Source organism: Scophthalmus maximus, chromosome 12, assembly GCF_022379125.1.
Source record: "Scophthalmus maximus strain ysfricsl-2021 chromosome 12, ASM2237912v1, whole genome shotgun sequence".
Lineage (NCBI taxonomy): Eukaryota > Metazoa > Chordata > Actinopteri > Pleuronectiformes > Scophthalmidae > Scophthalmus > Scophthalmus maximus.
In genome coordinates, this window is record NC_061526.1 from 3,119,326 (window position 1) to 3,133,167 (window position 13,842).

General features: G+C 40.8%; 1 protein-coding gene across 20 annotated transcripts in view; it reads left to right on the forward strand.

Moving 5' to 3' along the window:
* Window positions 1-13,842, forward strand: part of LOC118288653 (adhesion G protein-coupled receptor L3-like) — a 192,960-nt gene that overhangs the window by 175,402 nt on the left and 3,716 nt on the right. For 6 of the 20 annotated variants that reach the window (XM_035615077.2, XM_035615154.2, XM_035615159.2 and 3 more), the window contains 4 exons: window positions 218-309; window positions 6,559-6,727; window positions 6,914-7,039; window positions 8,706-8,802. In XM_035615077.2, coding sequence (XP_035470970.1) covers window positions 218-309; window positions 6,559-6,727; window positions 6,914-7,039; window positions 8,706-8,802 — 484 coding nt within the window. Of the gene's footprint in view, window positions 1-217; window positions 310-6,558; window positions 6,728-6,913; window positions 7,040-8,705; window positions 8,803-12,024; window positions 12,151-13,598; window positions 13,651-13,842 lie in introns of all 20 variants that reach the window. The other 14 variants (XM_047335967.1, XM_035615024.2, XM_035615032.2 and 11 more) reach the window with 5 other exon arrangements.

The window sequence follows — 13,842 nt, forward strand, 5'->3', positions numbered from 1 at the left end:
ACCGTTCCCTGTTTAGTCCGGTGTACCGCCTCAACGTTTTTCATGGGATTTTGCGCTCTGTTTGGCAAAGTGGGAAACCACGTCTGGCTGCAGCAGTCCAACTTTGTGCTACATAGTGCCTTGATTTAAAATGAATGGAACTGAAACAGGAAACATACGAGCTTCATCCCTCTCCCCCTCTCGCTTTTCTCTGTCTGTCTCTCTCTCTTTCTCTCAGCTGAACGTTATCTTCCTGGGCATCGCTCTCTACAAGATGTTCCATCATACGGCCATCTTGAAACCAGACTCCGGTTGCCTGGACAACATCAAGTAAGAGCACTCAGATCACACAGATATCCATTAAAAATGTCCAGAAGTAGCTTATTTTTTTTTTTAAATTGTTACACAGCATGTTTCAGTATAATTGTGACTGGCTCGCTTCCACTGACAGTGGTATTGTTCTCAGTCCAACTCAGTTTAATGAACTGTGCAACTTTTGGATGCTACTCCATATTCTCTGGCTTTCCGGAGCTGTTCATGTTGTCTTGCCTCTCCCCCTTTGATATTTTGAAACCTCATTAAAACCACTTAAGGTTGTGAATTCCCAACCCAATGACCCAGGAGTCTGAGCCAGCAGGGTAAGCACCTCCCATTATGCTGAAAGTTCGTGTCAGGCAAGGTTAAAATCAAACAGGTATTCTGTGGCATCTCCATCATTATCTGAAGAACCCCGTTGTCTGCCCGGGAAAAGGCCAGGAGACAATCTGACAGACCTGACCCGGTGTTATCTCGGTGTCAACATGCTGCCGATGAATATTCATATTGCCCGTGTGTGTGTGTGTGTGTGCGCGTGTGTGTGTGTGTGTGTGTGTGTTTTGAGTCTGTTTATCTGCATATGCCTGGCTGCTTTCAGATAATATGAAAGCTTGAGGGACAATAATGGTTATAAAACTTAGATACAAACTTTCTCATTTGTTCTACGAATTAGATCATTCTGCCAAGACTTTGCGAAGGTAACTAAAGTCAAGTTCATCTAGTAAAATGTCAAGTTTGTCCCTGCTTATGGAATATCTTTGTTTAAATTCAGCAGCGGTTTTGTTCAGTTTCCTACTTGCACATCCAACAGTGACATTGGAAGTAATTTAGAGTCTTAATATCCACTCTCATTATAGCTCTGTTTTGGTCTCCCCTGCGAAAAAAAAATGTGGCTCATCAAAAACAGTGAAATTGCAGGCTGTTAAACCAAAACAATGAGATGAGAAAAGCAAGAAGAAAAAAAAAGCATTCAGTGATATGCGGTATCCGTCTGTGCACTGAACTCATTTCACACACTTTATTTGACAGACTGATTCACTTATAAATGTTTAAAAGTTGTTTTTATGATCCCTCTGTGGAATGACAGCTTTTTCTGTAATTGTGTTTGACGTAAGCTCCAGCTACCTGGTGTCATGGCAGAGTCGTTCCACAGATGGTGTGAGGTTGTTTTGCTGCCTGTTTCCTATGATGGATAAGGGTCTCTGCTGTCTGCCTTGCTACTTTCTCCTTTTTTTTGACACACTCTGGACACATTAGTCTACTTTATGGCTTTTTTTGTGTGGCATCACATCACTGGTTGTGGCTCACCACAGTGGCCCCTTTCGGCCCTGCTCCTCTCAGCACAGTGATACACATAAAGAAACAATCTTCTCCGAGCATGATGAAGCATGATTTAGCTGCACCGTGTCAGACCGCACTGTGCCAGCGTGTTTTTCCATCACACTTTCACTGCAGGATGTCCTGAGCCAACCTGCGGATTTGAACCTGTTTTTTAACTGCTGCCTTTGAGAAGGGGGCTTTCTGTGACACGCACGTTGTTATCAATTATTGTTATCCTCCAGTTGAATCCGCAAGTTTCAAATGTCAATGCTGAATAAGTGGAGGATGCACAACAGAAGCTTGTTCTTATTTGGCGCACAGCTGTGGCTAAGGAGGTAGAGCAGGTTGTCCACTAACTGGACGGACCATGGTTCGATCCTTGGCTCCTCCAGTCCACCATGAACCAGACACTGAACTCTAAAGTTAAATTTAAAAAAGTGCTGTCAGTCACTTTGTCAATGGATGAACCTAACGTGTAGTGTAACGCCCTTTTAGTGGCCGTTAAGATTAGAAAAGTGCCATTTGAATATACAGTCAATTTACCATAAAGTTGAGTTTTTAAATAAATATTTATAGTTTATCACTGATGCGTTTAACTGTTGTGAAGCTGACTTGAACTTTGAGGGTGAAAAAAGGTTTTTCGATAGAGATACAGTCTTATTCCAGTCACAAGTGGATAAAAAGCCAAATTACAAATTATGATAGAGTAGGTGAGGGTTTCCCAACGTATTCTACATCCCATGAATACAATTAATTCATGAATGCATTTGTAAATAAAACACAAATACCCACATTTACCTACAACGATTGGCGGTTAAGTTTAACACGTTGCCACATTAAAATTGTCTTTTCTTGAAACTAGCTTGTGATGCTACACTTGCCATTCATTGGATGGTGCAATAGATGTTCGCGTCTTTATGATTTTAAAATATTCGTATATCTTGTTATTGTCAATCCAGATAGAAGCCTTACTGTTTGCCCATCCTTTTCCATTTGTCGTGCTTTGTCGAAGCTATAATGACATCCTCCTTCTGCAATATTAATAATATGATCATCCAAACTTGACGCCTGCAATAATTACATTCATTTTCCATTATCAGAGTCTGTGAAATAACAGGCTACGTGTTTTTTTGGGTCCTGTTTGATTCTGCCGTGTAACGAAGAAAATGAGAATCAATCGTGTGCACTTTGCAAAAAAGGAAATGACTGGAATTGGGTTATGGCTGGGGAATTGTGATGCAGCCGCAGGCAAGTGTTGACACAACCATCAAGGTCAGACGCAGAGCTTTGACTTGTAAATGATCTGCATCTAGCTTTTGGTTTTTCTCTTATTTACATTCTCTGGATCGAACATTTAAACACAGACTGTCCTCACTGTTTGGCCTCTGGTGACCAGCTGGTCTGCTCAGAGATAACACACAAGCAATATACTCTCAAACATTTACATGTTTTTATACTGTGAAGAAGAGTGTAAACACACGGGCCCAATCTCTACTGGTATCTATACCACCCTGAATTACACTCGAGCCGTGGTTCAAACTGGTAGAAGTATAGGCAGCTCACGCAGCTCTCGACTACATGTTCTGGAAATATGTTGGGAATGTACTGAACAAAATTATCATGGTCAATTTTTTTCTGGCTTAGAAGTAACACACATTATTGATAGCCATTTAGTTATCTTTATGTTTACAATGACTCATTTCCTTTGGTAGACTGCTGTATGTTTGTTAAACACTTTTCCAAGTCCCCTTACGTTTGTTACCCATCTATGGCACCGCAAGACACTTTGTGTAGTTGACCCCGCGGAAAAAATATCGACTGCCAGAGTTCTCTGTGTCATGTGATTTATAACACTGGCCTCACATAATGTACCAAACAACTGACCTCTTGACCCCCAGGCTCACTGACTTTCGAAACAATCTGCAATGGCTCAGATTACCATTGGAGAATGGTGTAAAGCCGCGCTGCTCCTTGGCAGCGCTCATTCATCTGATCCAGTTTTTTAGTCAAGACCCATTACTCAACACACGACTGCTCAGACGCACTCACGAAAACAAGAGTGCTGTCGGCGAGACGACTCTGCTTTGATGAATATATATCACCACATCACCACAACAGGCGGCAGAAATAATGTGTCTCTCCATTTGTAACTTTCATAGGTATAAAAATGTATTAGAATCTTGTGATCTCTAACTATTACAGCTGATCTTTTCATAATCATTATTTTTCTTATGAGCTATCGAGGTGAACCGGTTTGATGATCATGACAGCACGGGTTAATTTAGTCCATTTAGCTTTGTTTAATGAGATGTATCTGCTTTTGTCTCATCCCTCTGCTCTTTGGCTCCTCTTTACGGTTTGATGTCACGTTTCTTCTTCAGATTTCATCACACTGCTTTGTTTTAAATATGAATGTGTCATCTCTCTTTCACTGTGTCTCTCTTTCTCCCTACTGCTTTCCTTCTTTTGATTAGCATCCTTCCCCTTTTTTATCATATGCTGTATTTATCTTTAACACCTTTCTGTTTTTCATCTTCATTTTCTTTTTCTTCTTCCTCTTCATTTTAGCTACCGTTATTATGATGGATGTGTTATTGTAGAGTGGCACTGGTAAGATGCAATATTTCTCAGTAGAGGATGTAGAGGAGTATAAATATTGTGTTTGATGTGTTTTTTCCCTCCCCACTCATAATAGAGACTGCCACTGCCTCTATGTAATTCATGGATAACAATATGACTTTAAATACCTAACTTGCTCCTGAATTCTGCACATTCAGACCATGAGAAAGGTGTGAATTCATCCATCGCAGCTGAGACTTCAGATGAAATATGCTAATGAGGATGATGTCAAAGATTTAAAAAAAATATATCTCTGCCAACATGAGAAACTTTGCACTATTGACGTCTTAAACACTCGGAGGTGATTAGTATTTTAAGCATACCTTTGGTTTAATAATTAACACCCTGTCGGGCTGATCACGGCGCTTCCTCTTTTCCTCCCGGAAGCGGCCTGTAAAACGACTGCATTCAGATTTTAAACAGGTTGAATTGACCAATTGCAATCTCATACATAAATGATGTGTGACATTTACAGTGAATGGCACCTCTGCAAAATTAAGTAATTTGGAAGAAAATTGGTGGTAATTTGACGCCACAGTTTGAAGTAGTTCTCTGATTAAAATTGCTCCGTTTCTGCTCGACGATTAGCACAGTAAAGCTTTTCTCACATTTTTTGTGCCTCGCATGCCTGGAAGCACTGGGCCGCAGCCCCTCAGGGAGGGAAAGTATATCCATATCCTTTTTTTTACAACCTTTCAGACGGATCTATGGTTTTGTGACAAGCGCAGTAACGCCTAAGTGCTTAAATTGCTTGGATCAGTTTGACATTCTGAAAATCTGTTTGGAAAAAACATATTTAATTGGAATTATTCATAAAATATTTTGAAGCTAATGATGCAGAGAATATGAGAGGATCTGTGTGTGATATTGTATCACTAGCTGTGAGGAGTGCAGCAGTCCTGACAGGGTAAAACTCGACTGACAAGCACTCTTCGCGTGGAAGTGAGCTGTTGTGCTTTCCAGTGACTGTTCTGCTGTCTCAGAAGTTTTGCCTCGAGGCTGCTACCATGCAGCCCTTGAATACATCCTCATATTTTTATCTGATATCTCTAGAAGAAGATAAGCCTCTTCATATCCTGTCCTCGCAGATGCATTCCTTATGACCTCTTGTGTCTTTTATCCTCCACCGTCCCTGCGCACAAAACCTGCCACTAGTTAGAGGACAATATTCTGCTCTCCTCTTGCCCACCGATTGTGTTTCGGTGTCCGGTCCGGGGGCAGTCGCCTTGATGAAGTACCTCTCCCGCCAGGTCATTAACACAGCCCTGGGAAAGTTATGTTTAATGGTCGCCCCGGTGAATTCATAAATCATTTATTTTGCCGCACACCTGGCCCATTTATTATAGCTTAAATGCAAAGGTCTGCCAGCATTTATGAGCGGCGCTAGACATTTCTGTGTACCGAGATAATTATGTCCCGCACCTGTAAATCACCAACAAATCCCTTTCCAAAATGTATGAATACAGTTTCTGGCCTTGATATTTGGATGCAGAGGCCTTGAATGTAGCTTTAATCTCCGCTGGCAAAAATAAGCTATTGTCTTTCTGGGTGTATTGTTCCCCTCTTAATGTCTAAATTTGTACATTTGTGGCCACACATTTTGGATTACACCTTTCCATCTCTTTGTCATCTGATTTTGATCTATTTCTGTCTGTCATGCTTATTGTTATTTTGTTCTTGTCATGTTGCTCAGCTATCAGGACTATGAACCTGAGATCAAGTAAGACAAAATACTGGAAGGGTCCCTTGTCCCATAATGCCATCTTTCATCTACTGCCCCTTACGAGCAAATCAGGACCCAAATCCATCTCGCTGCCCGTTTGGATCATTAATATGATTTATTGTGGAGTGATCAGTCATGTTGAAGGCCACATTAGTGTGCACACAGCACTCCTGTCTTATATATACATGGCCTACAGATGTGACAAGCAAGATTAGTTTGAGACGGCACCTGTATCTTAACAGAGCACTCTATAGAAATATTAGTCCTGTAATGTATAAGCACATTTGTAATCCTTCCATTTTTATAGACTTCTATTATCATACATGAACCCTGCAGTTAAATGACCATCTATGGTGTTTTAAATAGGTAATAGTGCCATGGGAAAGAGTGCAGATAGGCAAAGGAACATGTTCCTAAGACAAGGACAGAAACTGAAAACAGAGATTGGATGAGCTCACTTTCATTTATTTTCCCTCTTCATTTGTTTTGTGCCTTTTCTCCCTCTCAGCAAAGATGTTGATTTTACCTGTGAAATGAGTTTTTGATCACTGAGAATGAGAATGATTACTCAGTGAGAATGGTTACTCATGTTTATTTTCCAGATCGTGGGTGATTGGGGCCATTGCCTTGCTCTGTCTGCTGGGCCTGACCTGGGCCTTTGGCCTGATGTATGTGAACGAGAGCACGGTGGTCATGGCCTACCTGTTCACCATCTTCAACTCCCTGCAAGGGATGTTCATCTTCATCTTCCACTGTGTCCTGCAGAAAAAGGTACAGATTCCTTCTAAAGACAGAAATTGTATATTGTGACAGTACAGTGTTATTACTAATTCCATGCTTCAGCAAACATGCTGGAAAAGATGACAGGATTTGCTCCAAAGTATGGAGATGCCCTGAGATTGGTCTAAATGTTAGTTACTGTACTAAGTGCCTCATCTTTGTCGTGTTTTCTCACAGGTGCGTAAGGAGTATGGAAAATGCCTGCGTACTCACTGCTGCAGTGCCAAAAGTGTGGACAGTTCCATTGGCTCTGGAAAAGGCACAGCTTCTCGTGCTCCAGGACGATACTCTACAGGGTCACAGGTGGAAGGACACTTTTCATGTTTCACCCTAAATTCTTTTTTATTTTACCTTAATTCATTCTGCAGTATTTTTTTTTCTTTTATTAAGCCGGGACAGATTTATGCTTATTCAGTCAATCTCATCTTAAAATACATTATGCACAGCAAGTCAGTCTGCATACAGCTCGAGGCAAGAGGGAGCATGATCGTAAATAATACACAGATGTGCACCTCTACACAGAATGGGGGAGAAAAGATCTCAAAGGTGAATGTGTGTGTGCGCGTGATAGATTTCAAGGAAGTGTAACAAATGTCCTTGCTCGGGAACGATAACAGGAGAAGGTGGCGCTTCTTGAGTTTAGCATTTTCTAAGTACATAAAGTCAGTGTGCAGTTCATTTTACTGCAGCAGGTCTAGGCTGCAAACTGGCACAGCAGCACTGACTCACCGGCTGAAGTATTGGCTCGGGCTTTGCGAGGAATGTGCTCACGGTCACGAATGCAGATACGAACGCCTCTGCCAAGATATGTGGATTCTGTGCGGGAGCAAGTTGTAAAGCAAATTGTTAATTGATTCCTCCCACATTAACAAGAAGTATAGGATGAACCGCTGCTATATTGTGTAATTGAACATCATATCCATATTCTAAAGAGTTTGATTTCCTTCCAGTGTTCAATTATGAATAGTCCTTAGAGTCAACCCACGATACAAACTGGATTCTGCATACAGATCAAAGCGTTTAATTATACACAGTGCTTTGACAAGATGGCTCTAACCTCATGCTCAGTCGCTTTATACAACTGAGACGGGAATGGAAACTCTCACAAATCTGTGGTTGTTTATTGCTAACTCTGGGGCATCTGAATGAATGTGTAATCAGCCAAGTACACGCTAACCCACTGGCTATGAATGATTCATGGCTTTATCTGTCCAAAAAAAACAAAACACGCATAAATAGCAGTGTCATTTTCAACCTATCTGCATCTCCAGGGCCGGGGACAACGTGACGTATGGTATGCTAATGAGATATGTTGTGACAGTATATGTCGATGTCATGAGCTGTGTGTCATCCGGGGTTGACACGTAAGTGCTTAAAAATAGCATATCGCAACGAGAGAGCGCACTCATCAGAATCATTTTTTTACACCTCATTTACTGAATGATGTGATGGTTAAAGCTTTTATGAATACATCTGTCTGCAATTGAGAATTTTAGACATGAAGACATGAGGTGAGGCGCTATGACTGTTGCTGTAACTCCAGCACAGGATGGAAAGTGTTCAGCTGTAAGGTTGGATACCCAGGCCCTTAGCCTGAGCACCAGCCCGTGGGACTCCATCACAATTAACCAGAATGAACCCTCTTGGATTGAGCCTTTGCAACCCGACACACTGATTCAGAGAGCTTGACTGATGACTTTATTATTGACTCCACCTATCCCAGCACTAATGTTAATCTTTAATTGGAGGTTGCGTCTCCCCACAGCTCACATGTTTCATGGTTTAACTGCCAGAATCAGGAGTTGACGTTTAGTTTTTCTGCCTCATAGCTAAGCTTGTAACAAACTGATAATGTTGTTTATATCGGGATCACATTAATTAATCATCTCCCCCACGCTCCTCCACATGTGGAGTGGCAGGGTTCGGAGGGAAATACAAATGCATTCTGACGTCTTGTTTGTCTCAACAGAGTCGCATCCGTCGGATGTGGAATGACACCGTCAGAAAACAGTCCGAGTCCTCTTTCATGACCGGCGACATCAACAGCTCTGCATCACTTAACAGAGGTACTTGGCCCCGCACCAAACATTTTTCTCCAATGACTGCAATGCACCAGCCTTCACCAAATTATGTGACTGATGCAAGAGAGTTTTTCTTATTCCCACTGCAGCTTATCTGTTTCATTCATTTAAATGACAAACTGTAGACGCTTTAGAGGATCAAAAAGTATTTTTTAACAACTAAAACTTTCAACCATAAACGTTCAACACAATCTCCCAAGTCAAGGTGAAAGAGTTGTTTCACAAGAGCTTCGCCTCAGATACTCAAAATAGTAAAAATTCCAAGTAAAGGACATTTTCTCCCTGTAAACTGTCACTAAATATGGAAGAATCGTCTTAAACGTGAGAAAAGCCTCAAAACTTCTAACAGTAAACATGCAATGCTCATATATAGTGGCTGAGGGTGTTTATCAACATTTTCTGCCTAGATGAAAGAGAACTTGATCGTGAATACAGGGCAGAGATCAAGAGGATACAATCCTTTGGTGTCGCACTGGTTCAGAAAAATAGTTTATCACGTTGGCTTTTTGGAATTATATCTACCATCAAGTTTTTATGAAGGAGTGTGCAATGAAAAAGTGTTCCTTGAATCTTGAAAATTCACATGATGCGTTCAATCAAACCGTTGCTGAACATTCCCGCGTGGTTACCTGTGATAAGTGATAAACTACTGTACCTCTTTTTTTCACCTGTAAAGTGATGCAACATCATGCCATCTGACTGCCAAAGCCCTGAAACAGAAATAAATGGTCCTCGTGTCATGGAATATTTCTGAACCACAAACTATAAAATACTATTCAGTGGAATTTTTTTCTCAGATACATGTCAACGAAACGTATTTTAGCGTGATACATTTGACGGCGTCACAGTGGTAAGCGTTCACATAGTGAAGAGAAAATAGATACCAAACTGCATCACAGTCCTCACTCGTATCCCTTGATGGAGAGCTTGAGCTCCACACAGCTCATGGTCTAAATTCACTCCGGGTGCCTGCATGCGTCGACCCTAATACATAGTTAAAGTGATGGAATAATGTTCAACGCGCAGAGAGGAAGTGTCGAAAATCTCAGTAATTAGGCGCTCAACTTAGCACCATCAACAAATGCAGCTTTTATCCATTGTGGAGAAGCTGAATCAAAATGGGAGGTGGGGTGGTCGGTCGGTAGAAGAAGAAAAAAATACATGGAAGTTCCAAAAGCACAAAGGCGGAGCTAGAAATTATGAACAAAAATGTAATACCCCTGACTTGTCTGCAAGCTGGCTATGATAGAAACAACACTCACAAGGACGTCAAGAGTGAGCTAGGAAATGTAATCCGTCATCACTAGCATCATAAGGAACAGATGAAAATATAATTGCACATATTTCTTACTGATTTGTCCTTTTCATTCTCCGCACTCGGACTCCCCCCCCCCCTTCACACACGAGGGAGCGAGCTTGCAGCTGACACTCTTGCTGCGCCTCGACTCGAGAGCGTCATGCAATCATCTTGATAGCGTTGCATGTTCAATTTATCCTGACATTCAGGAATATTGCCACACAATCAGTGTGTTTTTGGAAATGGCCCAATTTATCAAACATAAAAACAATGAGTGGGGGATCTGTCAGTGGGAGAATTCAAAAGGGGGCGATGTTTGTGGTGTACACTGTAATGAGGGCATGCAGTACTGTAACAGCAACATTTTTTTTTCCAGTCAAACACTGATTTCCTAGCAAAATCATATTAGGCCTAATTAATACTGAACTATAAATAGAATAAAACTCAAAGATGAGACTAAATCAGCAATATTATAATCATTATTAGATCATATAGAACTGTATTGGTGTCCTTTAAAATATAATCTTGTTAACAGGAAATGAATGCCAGTCACAAACATTTTCAGCGTACTTGATATTCTACATAATGCATTCAAGCTCTTGAAAATGAATATTTTTTTCTCGCCAGTGAAAAGAAAAACAAACATTAGGGAATCTTTACCATTCATGTTGAAGATTGCAGCCTTCAAATCTGCTGCTATTCACGGGGCTCAGACTGTGAAGGTTGTTTTGGTGTGTTCGTATGCATTTGGGGAAACTGATGAGTCATTCAGGCAAAATCCTGGCAACAAGTACACCATGTGAGGACAAGCATGGGATGAAGAGTAGATGAGCTTATCTGCCGTTTGTGCAAAGGTGGCGGGGCTGTAACAGCCATCTAGACTAAATAGAGGACGCACCACTTCATTTAGAGGTTATTTCAGCAATGGCACAACGAGAATAAGATCAAATATGAACTTTGCTCTTTGGAGAGGTGGAGATAATATACCACTTCAACTCATAAGATTGGCAGTGCCTCAAACAATAATAATAGTGAAGCACGGAAGGGTTGGCTCGGCCTTGTTGCCCCTTTCATTTTGTCGCTATGCCTCTCAAAGCTTTTCATTCACACATGGCACATACGCAGTTAAGAATGACAGTTTTGAAGACTCAACACTTGAAATTCTCAATTAATTTTGAAGCTATGACAGGTGACTCATTTCTAGTCAGTGACCATTTTGCCAGCTAATTAAGCTAAAATTAGTATCATGAGTCGAGGCTGTCCTGCAAAAAAAAAGTGCGATGTTTTAATGTTTGGTGACGTCCATTGGCTATGGTATTCATAACAGGAGCAAAGGAAGGTGTTAGGTGAGTTAGTAATTACATAGAACGATAAATCCACTTCAGGAAGAGGTTGGGGCGAATGCATGGGTCTGACTTGTTGGATTTGTGGAAAGGCCGATTACAATTGTTACTATTGTTTTTCAACAGTTTAGCCTCAAGGAACAAAACTGTGTCCTGAGAAGTTGTTGTATTCTGTCCTGTTTGAGTCTTTGCTTTCTCTCGTAGTTTATGTCCATTAACAGTGGCATGCTGCCTTGAATGTGGAGCTCAAAAAACGGGCTCAATACTAATGGCCGGAATTAGCAATACAATTAATACACTTTCCATTGGTCCCATTAGCCATGTCAGTTCAGCTCTGCCACTCTCATGTAGCAAAAAGCCCCCGCATTAATGATCATGTGATCATTTGGGTGTTAATGGCTGTCATTGCTCAGCTGCATCTGCCCAACTGATGTGAATGTTCTCTCTCGCTCTCCCTCTCTCTCTGTCTGTCTGTATCTCAATTCATTTCCCCACCTACCTTGTTCTGTCTCTACGCTCCTGTTCTCCTGCTCTCCGTCTCTCCCTGTCTCCTTCTGGCTGCTCCAGGGGCTATGGCTAACCATCTTATACCAAACGCACTCCTACGTCCTCATGGCACTAACAATCCCTATAATACATTGCTTGGGGAATCGGCAGTCTATAACAACCCTCTGGGCATGTACAACACACAAGGTGTGCCAGCTTCTTTTCATTCTTTAACATTGGGGCTGGGGCAGTGTATCTTTTTAATTTTTTCCCCCCCTCATGTCCTGGAGAAACTGCGAGGGAGCACGTCTTTGTCCTGGCCCTTGATGAAGAAAATAACTCAATGATTGGAGAGTTAAAGATAATGGACTTACACTGAAATTCCAATGTTCTCCCTCTAAGGTTTTTTGAGGAGGTTAATTAAAAAGAAACACTGCTCTAGATGTTGTGTGTTAACACTGAACAAACTGCAGCTTTTTCACCAGAAAATCCTACAGGTTTGCTGAGGGTTTTTGATTTGGAGGTGTGTCCTGGCTTCTGGTCAGGGCGTGCAATTCGATTGTAGATTCCTCTATTCGATCAGTCATGGCTGTTTGGCCGACAGAGATTTAAAAAAAAAAACAACAACCAAAAAAACAAGAACGAAACCATGAAAAAAAGAGAAAACCAAGAATGAGTGCCCATAAGAAGCAGGACACAGCCCCATGCATTTATTTTAAATGTGCTCTAATATTGTTAGTGAAGCTTGTGTGTCGTGTCGCGTCTCTCTTTGTTTTTAGTCTCAGCATTTCTTTCTCTTAAATGTGCTGTTGGATTGTCAGACAGTGTTGCTCTGTGATGAATATCACTGAACTTATATAGGAATATAAATGATGATATAAGTAAAAAATGATAGAAGAAAGTAAATTATACTGAATAAAAAATAATGATCTCAAGAGAAAACAGGACGATTTCCATTAGTTTGATTCTGTCCAACCCCCCTGTTGAAATGTTTTTTGCAAATATGCTTTCTTCTTTTAAAGGAAAAAACTAAAGCCTCCTTAAAGCTTTAAATCATACTAATTCCAAATTCATATATTTGTTCTACACATTTTTTTTAGGGGGTTGGTTTTTCATTTAATGTCAAATATCTCAGAAATCTTTCTCAGAAAGACAACAAATATCAGATGTGACTATTACAGTAGGAAGAAATCTCTGATCAGTTTATTAGCAATCTGGGATTGGTGTGACTGTTGAAATGCTGCTTTGTTCTTTTATTCTAATAATTGGTATGAGACTAACTGTAATTCAAAGAGTCAGTAAAACTGAGAAACTTGTGTAAAACTGAGATCAAAATCCAGAGAGCTTTGATCAGTGGATAATTTATGAATACTGTACAAGTGCTGCAATGGTAGCTCTTGACACAGGGCTATAATTCACTAACGCTGCCATAGATGCAATATGAATATCTGGAAGGAGGGAAATGCTAATGCATCGTGTTGCGGTTCTTTCTGTGGGTGCATATAACTTTGCATGATGACTTAAAACAATTGCATTCTCAGAACATTTTCTTGATGCATCATCAGCATACTGTATGTGCACATTTCGAACTGTCACTGTTATGCTTATTGTCTGTTGTTTTTCTTCTTTCCTTTCCCTCATGCTGTCCCTTAAAGAGCCCTACAGAGAGACAAGTATGGGAGTCAAACTAAACATTGCTTATCAAATGTAATTGACTTTGGCTTTACTTTCTTTTCACTCAACGATGACAAAGGGGTGATGAAAAAAAAGGGGGACATTGTAATTCCTGAGTAATAGCACTCTTTTACGACAAGGCCCTCACCTTTTCAAGTAGACCAATAAAAATCAGCGTAAATCACATTGTGAATTCTACTGATTAGTGTAGTTTGCTCTACTAGA